Genomic DNA, 15,255 nt, shown 5'->3' with positions numbered 1-15,255 from the left:
AAATTATGCATAAGAATGCACTATCTATCGAATATACAAAAGTGACACATTTGGTTTTTATAGAATTAGAATTCTGAAATTATAGATTCTCTTCTCTGTACATCGATCTTTGGTACCCGTAGTTAAAAGCCGACTTTTTATTTCTGGAGCATCACGTTATGTTTAATAAGCCGTTTTTGCAAGAGGGAGTTCGAGGGGGCGAAAGAAAAATAAATTATAGCGACTTATCTCGACCTTTCTCGAGACCGGTATCGGCGTCGCCGTTCTCATAATACACGCGACTGTCACGCGGTCGACGACTGACGATAAACATACATATACGCAAACATGAAGAAGCCACTGTCTGTCACTGTGGATCGACATTTCAGTCGTTGCAATTGATTCGAAAGGTGTCTTTTTGCAGAGCTTCTCGGCGCGTTCTTTTCTTCACGTCCCTTCACGATTCAGGTATCTGGGTTTTCCACTGAACTTAATACATTGACTGACCGTTTACCCCTACGTGAAAAAAGGAAAATAAGGATAGCTATATACTTCTGGGTTGTTTCGGGGTACACGGCTCTCTTTGTTCGCTGTTCTTTGACAAAGATAGACATATACCTCTACTCACTTCGAATTTGCTTTTTCTTTCTAACTGGATGGGGGTAGCCAGGTCACATTTCAGTATATATACCTAAAGTTCTGTGGTATTTCCGCTTAGTAACGTGAAAATGAGCGAAAAGGCGGTTTCAACGAAGGCCACTGTCACCGAAAAACTCGAGAAATCGAAGAACGTAGCGTGCGAAATAAAAGGTGAGTATTGTTCGAAGAGAGCATTAAGCGACACATCGATGGAGAAAAGTAAGGAGATCACAAAGGAAGTAATGAAGAAGGAAGTGCAGGAGGCGAAATCTACGAAAGATGATCAAAATGATAAAGAGAAGGATATAAAATTAGTTGAGGGTCCTGGAGTGCGCATAACGCTGAAGGAAGAAGATCCGAAAGATATCCAAGAGGTGAAGTTAGAAAAATGTGAGATTCCTAAGGTGGACTCAAAAATACACGAAACTCTGAAGACAGAGTCTGCGAAGAGTGTTAAAGATGAAAAATCGGCAAATCCTACGAAGGAAAAAATTCATGATAAAGCGGAAGAGAAATCTACGAAAAATGATAAAAATGACAAAGAGATTCCTAGAAACACTCTTGAAGACCAAGTTAAGGGTATAAAATTAGTTGAGGCTCCTGAAGTGCACGTAACATTGAAAGAAGAAGATCCGGAAGATATCCAAGAGATGAAGTTAGAAAAATGTAGGCTTCCTAAGGTGAAGTCAACAATACACGAAGCTTTGAAGATGGAATCTGCGAAGAATGTTGAAGACGATAAATCGGCAATCTCTACGAAGAAAGACCCTGAAGAAAGTTATGAACCCGAGACATCGGGTCATCGGGATATCAAAGTATATCCAGTAAACCTCAAAGATTTAGGACTGAAAATCTTTGCTGAAGATTCTGAACTTATGGAATTGGTAAAAGGCTCGATGACGACACATTCTATAGAGGAGATTAAGAAAGAGTGTTCAAGAATTTATATGCCAAAATTTGAAGGACTATATGATTTCGAGGAAAAAAAATCAACTGAAGACGCGAACAAAACAAAGAAGATTCCCGTCCTTACAAAGGTTAGATATAAGCTTTGTTTGAAATTATATACTTAAGAAGAAAAAACTTAAATAGATAGTGATTTAGTAAATAATAAATCGAAAGGGTTTTGAAATATAAATAGAACTAGGTAAGAGCCAGGTACAGAAATAAGGCGCGATAAAATTATTTTTATATTCCTTTATAATTATTTTGAATATTTCGGTTCTTCTTTTAAACCATCCTTAGCATATTAAAAGAAGAGTGAACGCAATAAACAAGTGTTGATCGTGAACACTATTTGTATTTATTGCAGAGGTCAAGATAATCGCTCCTGTTCTTATCCTTCTCTCTCAAAACAATTATTAAGTTCAAAATAATTATAAAAGAATTTAAAAACAATTTTATCGCACATTCGTGATTGGTTTTTACCAGTTTTTTTATAACATGTTTTTCTATTTTAAAAAATATATTTTATCTATATAATTTTATATTTTTATTTTTATTCCGGTAAACATTAATTTTTTCTCTTAGAATATTATATTTAATTAAATTAAAAAATAATAATAATTTAATATTAATAACATGCATATACACAATATATGTGAGACTAAAATTAAATGTTAAATGTAAAATAATCTGACTAACATAGGACTCGCTCGATTCTTTGAACCTTGGCGTACGTAAAATTTGGCGACCCTTGTCAAACCCGAATTTGGACGAGCGTCCTTTAATCATGACGACACATCTTGTGCCTTCACTGCCAATCGAACTCTTTGAGGTATTTGCGGAAATTATCGAAGTCGTTACGAAGAAACCGGTCGTTTTGTTGTATGAGTCCAGATCTGGACGACCAGTCGCCAAGGATGTCACCGATATAGGTAAGCAAAAAAATCTAACGTTTCTCTGTAAATTAAAAAACAATGTTTCGAATAAATAAGATGTCTAGAAGATTTTTATGCAGACATCTAAAATTTGTTTGTTTAAACTATTATATTTGTTCAAAGTTTTATCCTCATTAAATACCTTCGTGATCTTCGTGTTGTTTGATTGCGATGATTCATTATAACGTCATCGTGCTTGTCTCACCTCGAGACGAACAAAATGTTTGACACTTACAACCCGGAAATAACATAGAAAGCGCGTGCTATATTGTTTTATATTACCATATTAGAAAATAGTAATTGTAGAAAACAGAACATTTTATCATTTCAATTTTTATTCATTTTCAAAGCTATCCTGCCAGCGGCTCTTGATTGGGACGACGGTGTGCTTCTACCTGCCAGCTTTGTTTTCGAACATCATTTAAATAAGAACGAATCACCCCGTGTTTACGTTGATGTAATCGTAGGGAATGATCGCGCTTCGCACGTCGAAGTAAGTAAACTTTCCATTTTTCACGAAATTTTCCATTATCAGAAAAATTAGCGAAATCTGAAAAAAATTTTATTAATTAATTATTTAGAAATATAAATAGTCTTTTGGAAAATCTTACGCTATTTATTTTCGGATTTGAAAAAAAACCTAAGTCTGAAAACGCTTCAATATTTTTCGTCTGCTGTAGAGAATCACTATTATTAATATTTTAGTCTAATTATACACTATCATTTTTTTAAATTTTAATCAACACAATGTTATTACTTGCTTCGCACATCTCATAAATTTGGCTATGTAAAACATAAAAATTGTAATTGTGTTTCTAATGTTTAACTGATTTTCTATTCAATTAAATTCATATATTAATATCAATTATAGATTAAACTTTATATATTACTTTAAAATTAAAGATGTGATAAATATTTGTTGTCCAAACTTAATTAACAAACATCTTCATTAAAATTGTATAATTATAGAATATCCGAGACCTACGAGGATACAAATGCGCCATCCTAAGTAGAAGCAATAAAAATTGCGCCACTTCATTGTTCTTCAACCATCTGTACACGAAAGGCGAAAACCCAACGTTTTTCGGAAGTATACTTGGTCAGTTTAAAAAATATATTATTTATAATATATTTATACATAAATATATTTATATATATATTATCATACTTTTATGTATTACACAGATTTTCATATTCGTTTATTATTTATATTTATTTTTGCAAAGATTTTTATTCTTAAGACTTGATATATAATATAAAAAAAAACAGAATATAAAATATTTCTAATATCTGTTTTTAGCGAGAATCTTAGCAAAAATGAATATATAAATGTCAGATTGAAAAATAAACAGAATATAAAAAATCAGTACTTGCATAATAGATAGTTAAATAACATATTTTGAACGAGAAAATATTAATTAATAATGAACAATATATAATAAATTATATTTTTGATGGAAAAAAGAGAAATAATTGTAATAATATACTTATATTTTTTACTTAGTTTTATGCATTTTAAATATATCTTGCAGATGGTAATTCGCAACTTGAGGTACTGCAAATGGTCGCCAACAAACAAGCGGATGTAGGTGTCTTGGAAGCACCAGTAATCAGATGTCATAAAATGAATGTGAATGGCGCAGAGTTTCTTCAAATTCTCGCCAGTTTGGGACCTTTGCCGCCTTATCGTATCATGATTAATAAAGCGCAAGGTACAATTTTCTTTTATCTGCGTTAAAAATTTTCGAAAAATCAGTATTAACGTTAAAAAGAATCGCTCAATTATTTTTACAGCTCATATATATAAATAAGATTAATATATAATGCTTAAGCAAGAAGGAATGAAACAAATTGAAATTAAAATTTAATAAAATCTGTAAATATGAAATGAAAATAAGCATTGTATGATGAAAATATCGATCTTTCTAACGTTAAAATTGCATGAAAAGGAAAAGATTATGAGATTGTTTTAGTTTATAATTTTACCTTTAATTTTACTTTATTTCGTTACGTAATATAACTTTTTCTGCTGTTTATTAGAGCATACCCTCGCCAAAGAGCTCACAACTTATTTATTGAATATCAAGCAACACAAGGAATGGATGGACCGGCTGTCGACCTTCGGTATCGTTGGTTTTGCCGAAAATTCAATAGACTTTTACAATCTGGATGATAGAAAAGAAGTTCCCAGTAGTGTACCTTACTACTAAGACTGTTTTATAAGATTTATTTTTTATCTCTCTTTTTCATAATTTATATATATATATATATTGTCTTTATTTAAGTTTTTCTTCAATAATTATAATCTCATTAAAAATCTAAATAAATATAATGGAATTCACAAATTTATCCTCAACGATTATATACATGATTCGTTACAAAAGATTCTCTCTCACTTGCTCATTCATTCTCATTCATTCTTTTTCGCTTCCTCTTCGCAATAATACGTTCTGATCCGTGATCGATGCATATAAAGTTTTTTCAAAATCGACTTTGTAAAGGGTACATAATTTCTACAATTTACAGCGTAAATAACAATAACAATACACAATAGACTTGTATCTTAATTAACGCATTCAATTTTCTTTTTTTTTCATTTTTGATGTAATTCTATATCTAAAGAGCTTGACTTTTCACAATTTTATGAAATTTTTGGGAAAAATTTACCGTTTGTGAATTTTTAGATTCTGCACTTCAATATTTTTGAGTTAAAGATTTTTTTAAAGCTCTTGTTTCTCATTGCAGTCATATATAATTATATATATAATTATATATACCGTCATAAAACGAAAAATCAAAATTCAAAGTTATTAATCCAAAAACTTTGTAATATATTTTACAAATTATGTTATTGTGTGACTTACAACAAAACTAATATAATTCAACATATTTCATAAGAAAAAATTTACATGATTTCTCATTTCTGTTATCGTAATTTCATATGGCTGCTATGAGAAAACAGGAATCTTAAAGCCTATTAAATTTTTCAAAATGTTTGAGACTTTACTTCAAATAATACTCGAAGCGATCTGAAACTTTTTTACGTTCAAAATAATTAAAAAATTATATTTATTTAGATTTCTTACTGTAGTTTACTATACTTGTGATAGCTTCAGCCTACATTTAAGTCATTACGTCGTCGGGAAGATCTTATAGATCATAAAAAGTTAGGCGGAAGCATTCCATCAGCCGGACGTATAGTGCCATTCGCCAAAGCGTTGTTCAGAAACTCTTCCAACCGCATTAGAGGTCCACCACCACCGCCCGCAATATTTTGCATACGCGGATAGTACTGCTCCGACAGTAGCATCAGCAATTTGTGAAACTGCGTCGGATAGGCACTCCACAATACATTCCCAGCAACTTCAAGCATATCTAATATTAGAGTCGCACACAAGTCGCAAATGTCAACTCTTGGTTCTGAAAATTGGAAAAACAAATTTTTTTCTCGTGCGAAATAAGCTTATAATCTTTTATATTATAATCATTTTGTCTTATTTTTACTATTTCTTGTAAATTGCCATTTTTATCGTTTTTTTTTTGCAGTATATTGAGACACAAATTTTTTTATTGTATATTATCAAGATGTTCGTTTCATTTTATACATAAAAATATTTTTGTATTTTTAACATGGGACATATCTATAGATGAACCTAAATCCTTATAAATTTCATACTTTGACAAATTTTTCTTTGTATATTTTTAATAAATGTCTCGAATTCAAAAAATCAATATTCAAATTTAAAATGTATTGCTCTTACCAATATTCAAAACAGCTGCCAACCATCTCCAAGCATACTGAAGACCATAGGGATGAGTCTTAGTGACACCTTTCCGCTGTCTTGTGACAGTAATCGATGCGTACAATCTCATCAAACCTGACATCCTCTTTAGGAACTTATCCTGTTTTTCAACAGTACCGTCCTCAGAGTATTTGCAGCCAAGGGATTTGTAGTAATCCTCATTGGATTGGCCCTCTTGTTGCAGCAGAAAGATTGGTATAGTGAATGGACACGCCTCGTAAAGACGCGCCAGGAAAAGTTCGCCAAAATCTGCGTGCTCATTCCAGAGAGCTACGACGATCATTGCCACAGGAAATGCCATTTCCGGCTTGCTGGATACCAGCGTCTCGCCTTGGCTCTGGAAATTCATATTCATATCAATAAAAATTTATTCCCTAAGGCAGAAGAATTTAAAACTTCTTTCTAATAACAAAAAAATTTACTCTTATAATTGTACTCTATAACTTTTCTATTTAAAAAATTCTATTTAATTTTTATGAAGTCGAGTTTTTTCTTTATTCTTTTCTTTTAATGACTTTTTAAGAAAAGAAATTCCTATAAATACGCACAACTATTTTTTTTGCCAAATGATCCTTGCAGAAGATCACTCCTTGTGGATGTTGAGTCACATTGGGAGATGATTTTCCAATCAGAAGATTATGCAGTCTGTCGTATTTATCTCTCAAGTGTTGCTCGCTAACACCAGAGATTGCATTTACCGGAATATTGATTGCCTTCTGACACTCGAAGCGAAATTTTTTCGTGGCAGTTGATTGTAAAAAATCCTTGCAATTTTTTTTATAGAGATTCAAGAAATATCGACTTTTGATGTAAATCTGCAACGACTCCTTATCAACATATTCGAAAAGATTTCCTGCAAATTTACAAAATAAGGTAAATTAGAGTAGATTAAAATTTTTAAATCATAACATATTTTTTCAAGATATTAAAAGGATGAATTTATATAATAAATTATTACAAATACATACACATAATTAATATAAATATTTAAAATACATTTCATATATCAATTATGTAAACTTTAACATACCTTCTTTGCATTCAGAATCTGCAGCTGTATCTTCTGGCTTGGATGCAGATATGGATAATGCATTAATTGGTGCAGCTGCTTCCTGATTTGTTATCACAGTGGAACTTTGGTCTTTACTTTCACTGTTCTCCACAGCATTACTCTCACCTGGTTGCTGAGAAGACTCCGTATTACTATCTGGAATATTTTCACTCTCCACAACTGATTGAATCTCACTTGCAATTTGTGCTTTACGAGCCAATTCCGCATCATATTCAGCATTTATTTTTTCTAAAATTTGTAATAAAGTCTATAAATATTTGTGATAAAAATTACTAAAAAAAGAAGATATTTAACTATCTGCTGGAAATTTACGAACCTACTTCCGTTCGAAATATATTCACTATATCATCTATGTGATGAACCAGATTTTCGATAACATTTACATCTGTAGATACTAATTCTCCACTCTATAAAAATCCATAATTATTAATGAAAATAGTAACAACTTATACAGAATAACTATAAAAAATTTCAAAAATTTTAACACTTAAAAATTTACGATCATCTTTTTTAGTAAATTACTACAATTCGATATTCAATAAAAATGTTTACAAACTTTAATTTTACATTTTTTGGACTAATAATTTATTTTTTTTTTATAATTACTTTGATTTTCTCATCTAAGGCTTCGATATGTTGAATCAGCTCCTTTAATCTCGCGGTATTTGCCATGAGGATCACATCTAATGCATGCTCGTTTTTACAATTCTTGGATAATGTTACGATATCACAGTATTTAGCTGTGAACTGGCCTCGATAAACCATCACAATCTTTGTCAGTTCCTCCTTTTCTTTCATTCGCTTCCGGTATTCCTCTACTTCTCGTTCAAGCTTTTCTTTTTGTTCTTGAGCACGTTGTGCTTGTAGTTGCTGTTCATGTCGCCTCTTAATTTCCTCTTGTTCTGCAATTTGCTCAATTTCAGCCATAATATCTGCCAAATTTTTCTCATTCCGACGTTCACGCTCACGTGCCATTATCGAGCGCGAATTTGCCATTTGTTTTTGGATGACACGACCATTTTCCTTCATTTGATTAATACGACACTCAATCTTTTTCTACAACACAGTTAAAATAAAGATATTAAAGTAATGAATATAAAATACTGGTCCATGTCTTTCATCTCTTTATAATATTTATTAATAAGAATATTTTCATGTAATATAGCATTAATTTTTACATAAATATGATCAATATATATAAAATAAGTTACCCTGACTTCCTCCTTTCTTTGCTTTTCACTTTCCAAAAGAATTTTCTTGATTGAGAAGTGAATGCCATTTGATGCAGCTATCGTATTGTGCTTAGGACTAGTATTAGTTTCATCTGGACTTTTAATATTACAGGAATTTTGCTCGTTCTCAATATTTTCCAGTTTATCCGAGTCTTCTTTGTATGGCACCGATTGAGAATTAATTGTGACACAATTCATCATCGCTGATATTCGCGATGCTTTCTCTAAGGCCGACACCTTGAGACTCTCAAAATTTGATGTGTCCATATCGTCCACCTTTAAAACAGCATTTATTAAGTATTTGAATACAAAAACTTCCAAAGAGCAAAATCAAAATTGTAATAAAATCTATTTATATCGTTAATTATTTAATCATTCGAAGCATGTGGAGTAATTTAAAATATTAAAATATTACAAAACTATGACAAAATGCTTATGACAAATGCTTTGAAAGTTTGTTCCAAATTATGAAATCTGTATTTTTTGTCTGCTAGATAAAAACAAACATTTATTCCGACTCACCTTAGTTTTCAGTTTCTCGCTTTTCGAATAAAATGACATAATTTTGCGAAAAAGCGCACATTCACTTGTAAATCTAATTCCACGCTCATGTTTTCAGCGATACATACCGCAAACCGCTATACATTCGCCATTCACAACCATGAATTATGCCATACCTAGATGAGACAAAAGCAAAGTTTCCTTTTCTGAAAATAAAATGGAAACAACCGGTTCTGTGCTATGATTGGCTGGAATGAAATTTGGAACTAGGGATATCGCGTTTAATTATTTGTCCACATGAAAACTCAGTCTTTCGAGATATCGAGATATCGCGTGCGATCGAGAGTATTGAGGTTCGCGCTTCTTCTGTTATTTTCCCGCTATGGTCACGTGACTCTACGTCATTTCGGAGCCGGCTACGGGACAGATCGAATGAAAAATCGCTACACGGATTTTTCGTTTGGTAAGTCATAATTGATATCATATTTTAATCATTTTTGATTGCGTAGTATGTAAATTTAGCGTTCGGCGACGCGCGACGTATCATTATTTATGCGATGTCACATTGTTGTCATTCGGGCGGCGAAATTCCAACAGGTAGGCAGCGACGTGTGTATATGTGCGTATATATATATATGTGTGTGTGCCTAATTTTTCGAGCCGGTATTGCGAGAAAAGTATACGGGATCATTTTCTGACAATGAGTGCTTAGTGAATATCATTTGACGCATAATTAGTACACTATTAAGCAACTTGAAGGGTATTGAAGAGATAATATCTTATTGTTTGGGAGCAAATATTTCGCTCGCTTTATTCACGTGAAGTTATAGGCATTGAATGATATACATATCAAGTCGATTATATTTATATCGGTATGCATCTTATTTTAATTGTTTTCGACTGTTTTATACCTCTCTCTCTGCTATTGTGCGCATGCAAAAGTTATAGTCTTTCGAGATATCGAGATCATGAATGTCACGCGCTCATTAATTGTATTCGTATTATTTATTTATTAATTATTATTAATAAATTAAAATTTATTAATTGTATTGAAACCAAAATTATAAAATTGTTTAATTATATTTCTGCTTGATATTGTGTGCATAGAAAATATAATTTAACGCGCATAATAATAATTTTCTAAAATATTATTAATTATTTTTTGGATACTGCTAATTTGCATTTTATGTTACAGATCAATGTAACTGACAATCTTCATAACGAGAGGAGGAGGAGGTCTGGGAAAGACATCAGGCACCGGTGGAGTAATCATCAGGGTAAATATATTTATTATTAACTTATTATGTATATATACCTAAATAGCAAAAAAATATATAGAAAAATGTTTGAAAATTTACACATTTTTAAAATTTTCAAAATTTTTTTATTAATAAAATAAATATTTAATTAACGTTAAATACATATTTATATTACATTAACGTTAAAATAAATGTATTTTTAATGACTAAAAGGGATCAATTAAATTTAACGTTTTTAAAATATTTTTGAAAAATAATTTTAAACATTTTTTATAAATTTTTTTGCTACTTGGGTAGTTCAACTACTAGTAAAGAGAAATTTATAAAATTATTTAATTAAAATTTGAATTTAATTATATTGATTCTAATTATAATTTGTATATTATTTGTATGTTACAGATATCAACGTCAATCAAGCTTATTTAATCATCTCTGCTCTTATACATCGACTGGTGAATAACAAACTTATTTTAGTAGAAGATTGTGTGGAGATGTATAAGTCTAGATTGTAGATTATGTAGACTGTAGATTGTATGTAGATATATAGATCCGTTACCTTATACTGGATGAATTACAAAAAAGATTAAGAATGTAATAAATATTAATACAGTTTAAGAAAAGGCTAAAAAACATTTTATAGTTACTTTATATCTAGTATATCGAACCTAATTTATTTCATAAAAAACACTAACAATTATTAATTGTATGTGTAATTGTTGTATAAATGGTTAAATAATTATAATTCAATATTATTATAATATACACATTTTTTTATATTATGTAATATATTATATAATATTTTGTAATTCATCCATTCATAATTTAATTTTATATTAGTTAAATAAAATTGTATTAAAACGCTCTAATACATGAGCTCTAATACAAAAGATATTTTATCGCAGTTAAAAGAAAAAGTAATTTAGCAATATAAAATTTGCAAAGAATTTTACGATAACATCTTAGAGAGACTTTAGTACGAATTTTATACATGTTACTTTAATTTATTTTTTTTTTTATTTTTGTGCTTTATCAGTTGCGTGATTCTACGGAAATAAATACAAGTCGCGTTAAAAAATATAAGCTACAAAGAGAATAAAATTAATTATTGAATTTTTGTCGATTCGTAATAAAGAATGTTTGCGTAACATTTCTTTTATATAATATTAATTTATTAATATGAATATTCCTTGAAGATGGAATGTAGCATTATCGGTACTACAAAATAATAATTATTAACAAATATAGCGATAATATTGAAGCACATATGGTGTGCTTGTTGACACAAATTTCAGCAAATTTATTGATAACGCCAAGCATCAACAATAAGACATGATCAAATAAAGTGCAAAGTTTCACGAGCTTAAATACGGGAGTTTCTTACAAAGTATCGCGCGTTTAGTGCGGGAGTTCCGTACAAAGTATCGCGCGTTTAGTGCGGGAATGTCGTTTAAAGTTTAAAGTATCGCGTGTGTAAATTAAAGGACATTTAACAGTGAACATTCCTGACCAATCTGAGAGGAGGAATAAGGCCTGGGGGCATCGGGTATTGGCGGAGCAACATTAAGGTAAATATTTATTATTTGTATATTTGTTATATAAATCACATATATATTAATTTTATATTCCTGTATTTGAAAGATTTAAATAAGAGAAAACTAGAAAATAATATTTTTATATAGGTACATATAAAAGTTTATATTAAGAAAAAAATATTTACAAAATTTTTTAAATTATATATTTTTAATTATATTGTTGATTATTGTACACGTTAAATATAAAATTCAATATAGGTACAATGATAATTTTTAGAAATAACATTATTTTGAATGCTGCTAATTATAATTTGAACTCTTTTTGTATGTTACAGATCAACGTAGCTTCATGCAGTCAACTCCGCCGTTGCTCATCGATTAAGTGAGTGAATCATTATTTTATTAAGGTAACGGATTTGTAGAAATTAGATTATATAGAGATGTAGATGTAGATTTAGATTGTAAACCGTAGATGTAGTTCCGTTATCTAAAAATGGATGGATTACAATAGATAACAATTTCTGTATTAAGAAAAAAGGAGATACAGAATACATTTTATATAATATGTATATAATATATTTTTATAATATATTTACTTTAATTTATTTAATAAAAAACGCACTAATGATTTTTATAATTGTATATGTGATTTAAAAAATTATTGAAATTAATTTGATAAATAATTATATAATTATAATAATTTATAATAATTTATAAATATAATAATTTATTATTATTATACATTAATTTTATTTCCATTTTTTGTAATCCATTCATTCATCTTGATCGATAACTTGTCTTTAGTTAGAGTAAAGTAGAATAAATTTATTGTCAAATATATATAAAATTAATCGCATTATTGTGTGTACTGGATATATTTAAATTAAAATATCCAGCAATATACATATAAGAAGTTATTTTTATATTTCTTATTTACAAGAGAATGTTATATATATATATAAAATTTGAACTGTGAGAGATTATGTACATATATCTCTCTTTATATATTTATTTCTTTCCTGTCTTGTTATATTTTTGAATTTTTGAAAATAAGATATTTCAAATACATTTACATTTGTTTATCTAATCTTGACAATAATTATATAATACATAATTCTATTCAACTCACATAGTTATTACTTTTATAACGTCGCGACACCTGTAATTCACACAATTTGAGCAACGCAGTTTGCATCAGAACTTGCGATGCGCACTAATTTTGAAACATTTAATTAACTTTGCAACATGTTTATTATATAAGCGCTTGTTTCCCTGGCAAAGCTGTATTAAATGCAGCAAACCCTTTGCGTCTTAAATAATAATAAATAAATAATAAATAATAAATTTGACTTACATATGTGTGTGATAGCAACATATGAAAAGCAATATAAAATCTAGAAAAACATCCAATAAAATTACAAATAGAAATTAGTTTATTAAAATAAAGTTAAATATTATTTTTGTGGAAAGTAAAAAAAACGTAAAAAATTCAATATCTTTAAAATAACAAAAATTCTTTCAAAAATAAAATAATACAAAATATAAAATAAAATATTTGCTTCGATTTTATAGATTACATTTGTGTTATTTTAAAGAGAAAAAGAGAGAAATTTTCAAATTTATATTTATTATTTGTTACCCGTTTATTTCTCGTTGAGATATATATATATATATATATATATATATATATAAAGTGTATTTATGTACAATGTACAAATAAGTGCAATGTAATTTGCAAGATTAATAGTAACGATAGGTTCTGTCTCCCTTGACGTTCTCGTCAAGAAAAATCGGATTTTCAATTGATCAGAGACTGTCATTAAAATCAACATTGCAACAGCTCTGTAGAACATTTTTCTCTTCTACATTAATTTATTAACTCAATTCAATCCTCACTTTTAACTTGTTCGAGCTCTTTCCCGAAAATAAACATTGACTAAATTGTTAAACGCTGGTGAAACTTTAATTACAAAAGACATGGATGTTCGATTGGCCGACAATTGTTGATGATTGGTGACAGCATGAGAGTTATTTAGAACTTTAGGATTAATGAGCAATAAAGTTAACAGATGCGGCAAAATACTGATTTTCAAATCACAAATAATAATCGCGATTAAATCTTTTGGGATAAATACGGCAGGTCGATTTAATCTGATTAACGCCGAAACGTGCTACGAGAATCTCACATTTGCATCTTATTGTATCCTGCTGTTAGATTAGTGATTGAGTTATAGGATTACACGGGTAGAAGGAAGAATACGACACGGATTAGAAACATGAAACTGCAACTGCAGCAATTAACATCGTATTATTCATAAATTAAAAGAGAAATTTATGTCCTTAATTTATTCTTATAAATAACATTACTTTCATTCAAAAATTGACAATTTATATCGCATTTAATTAGAATAGCAAGCAAAATATTTTTATTTATTTGAATTAAAAATTATAAAATATTTTAATTTGAATTACGTTTTGTCTATGTTTTCTCATTAGGAGTAATTGTCAAAGTAATGAAAGCAAGATAACAATTATTAAGTTTTAGATTAAAAATATAGATGCTTTTATTAAACTTAGAAGACATGCTGTCATTAAATTTAAACAAAAACGATATGAGAAGTAGCGAGTACAGAATATTTTCTTGAGAAAATTTCTTTTAGATGTATTCTGCCTAGAGTGTAAAAGTTAATATCTCATCAAGATAATATTACTTTTACAGTTTTTTAAAAAATTATTTTGCAAAGCGAACTTATCAAAAAAACTATTAAAATTTAATAGTTTTAAAATATTTATTTGTAATGTCTTTACAAAATTACTCAACTATTAATTTTAATTTATTCATTTTGTTTGCAATTCTCTGCAAATGTTTTTCAAACACATGCTTAATTTTAATACACACCATTAAAATAATGTTAATTCAGCACTTCGATCGTTAATGCTAATTTCCTATTAATTAAAAAAGCAATAAATTTGAAAGCTGAGCAACAAATTCAAAATTAATTGATACTTATAATTATGTCATAATTTGAGTTTGACTTTTTATGATGGAAGTATTGGATTAAAAAAAGTTTGGAATGTTAATATGGTTTTAATTAAACATATTCGATTTCCATTTAGGGCTTAAAATTATTAAGCTCATAAACCAGGATGAAAATTATTAAGCTGATATGTCAAGATTAAAATTATTAAGCTGATCAAGATGACATTATTTTAATCTCATATCAATTTAATTAGGCACTTCGAAAAAACAAGCATTATATGTTTTCGCTAGATATCTTGAAAATATAAAATGAAAATGCTATCATAATATTCGAATAACAAGCGCTCGATGTATACAAGAAGGGAATCTCCGGTACAT

The 15,255-nt window shown here is 29.0% G+C and overlaps 2 protein-coding genes and 2 long non-coding RNA genes across 4 annotated transcripts; 2 read left to right on the top strand and 2 right to left on the bottom strand.

Annotated features, from left to right (window-relative positions):
• The first annotated feature begins 271 nt into the window (after positions 1-271).
• On the top strand, positions 272-4,847 carry LOC114932769 (uncharacterized). Its single transcript, XM_029305144.2, has 7 exons — positions 272-447; positions 698-1,655; positions 2,267-2,495; positions 2,849-2,991; positions 3,468-3,597; positions 4,031-4,210; positions 4,539-4,847. Exons 2-7 carry the CDS (start codon positions 708-710, stop codon positions 4,706-4,708), a joined length of 1,800 nt encoding a protein of 599 aa, XP_029160977.2. The 5' UTR covers positions 272-447; positions 698-707; the 3' UTR covers positions 4,709-4,847.
• Positions 2,315-3,104, bottom strand: LOC146723213 (uncharacterized). The gene is made up of 2 exons (XR_014924683.1): positions 2,641-3,104; positions 2,315-2,520 (listed from the first exon to the last, which is right to left on the bottom strand). It is a non-coding gene; the product is annotated as an uncharacterized LOC146723213 (long non-coding RNA).
• Gle1 (Gle1 RNA export mediator) lies at positions 4,030-9,259 on the bottom strand. The gene is made up of 8 exons (XM_029305143.2): positions 9,128-9,259; positions 8,585-8,881; positions 7,980-8,429; positions 7,690-7,780; positions 7,332-7,601; positions 6,850-7,154; positions 6,260-6,638; positions 4,030-5,918 (listed from the first exon to the last, which is right to left on the bottom strand). The coding sequence occupies exons 1-8, from the start codon at positions 9,164-9,166 to the stop codon at positions 5,656-5,658; spliced, it is 2,094 nt and encodes a 697-aa protein (XP_029160976.2). The 5' UTR covers positions 9,167-9,259; the 3' UTR covers positions 4,030-5,655.
• Positions 9,260-9,504: 245 nt separating this feature from the next.
• Positions 9,505-10,818, top strand: LOC114932649 (uncharacterized). The gene is made up of 3 exons (XR_003819938.2): positions 9,505-9,569; positions 10,302-10,383; positions 10,765-10,818. It is a non-coding gene; the product is annotated as an uncharacterized LOC114932649 (long non-coding RNA).
• The last annotated feature ends 4,437 nt before the right edge of the window (positions 10,819-15,255 follow it).

The sequence above is a fragment of the Nylanderia fulva genome, unplaced genomic scaffold, assembly GCF_048542155.1.
Source record: "Nylanderia fulva isolate GAGA-0341 unplaced genomic scaffold, ASM4854215v1 Scaffold22, whole genome shotgun sequence".
In the NCBI taxonomy this organism is placed as follows: domain Eukaryota; kingdom Metazoa; phylum Arthropoda; class Insecta; order Hymenoptera; family Formicidae; genus Nylanderia; species Nylanderia fulva.
This window is presented reverse-complemented; position numbering and strand designations above follow the sequence as displayed.

Bases quoted from the DNA above. Each gene is read 5' to 3' on its own strand.
- LOC114932769 (XM_029305144.2), top strand. From the start codon at position 708: ATGAGCGAAAAGGCGGTTTCAACGAAGGCCACTGTCACCGAAAAACTC. The intron at 2,496-2,848 runs GTAAGCAAAAAA...TCATTTTCAAAG, and splicing joins CAAGGATGTCACCGATATAG to CTATCCTGCCAGCGGCTCTT. The intron at 3,598-4,030 runs GTCAGTTTAAAA...TATATCTTGCAG, and splicing joins GTTTTTCGGAAGTATACTTG to ATGGTAATTCGCAACTTGAG.
- Gle1 (XM_029305143.2), bottom strand. From the start codon at position 9,166: ATGTCATTTTATTCGAAAAGCGAGAAACTGAAAACTAAG. The intron at 6,639-6,849 runs GTGCGTATTTAT...ATGAATTTCCAG, and splicing joins ATTTGGCAAAAAAAATAGTT to AGCCAAGGCGAGACGCTGGT. The intron at 5,919-6,259 runs GTAAGAGCAATA...TCCAATTTTCAG, and splicing joins GGCAGCTGTTTTGAATATTG to AACCAAGAGTTGACATTTGC.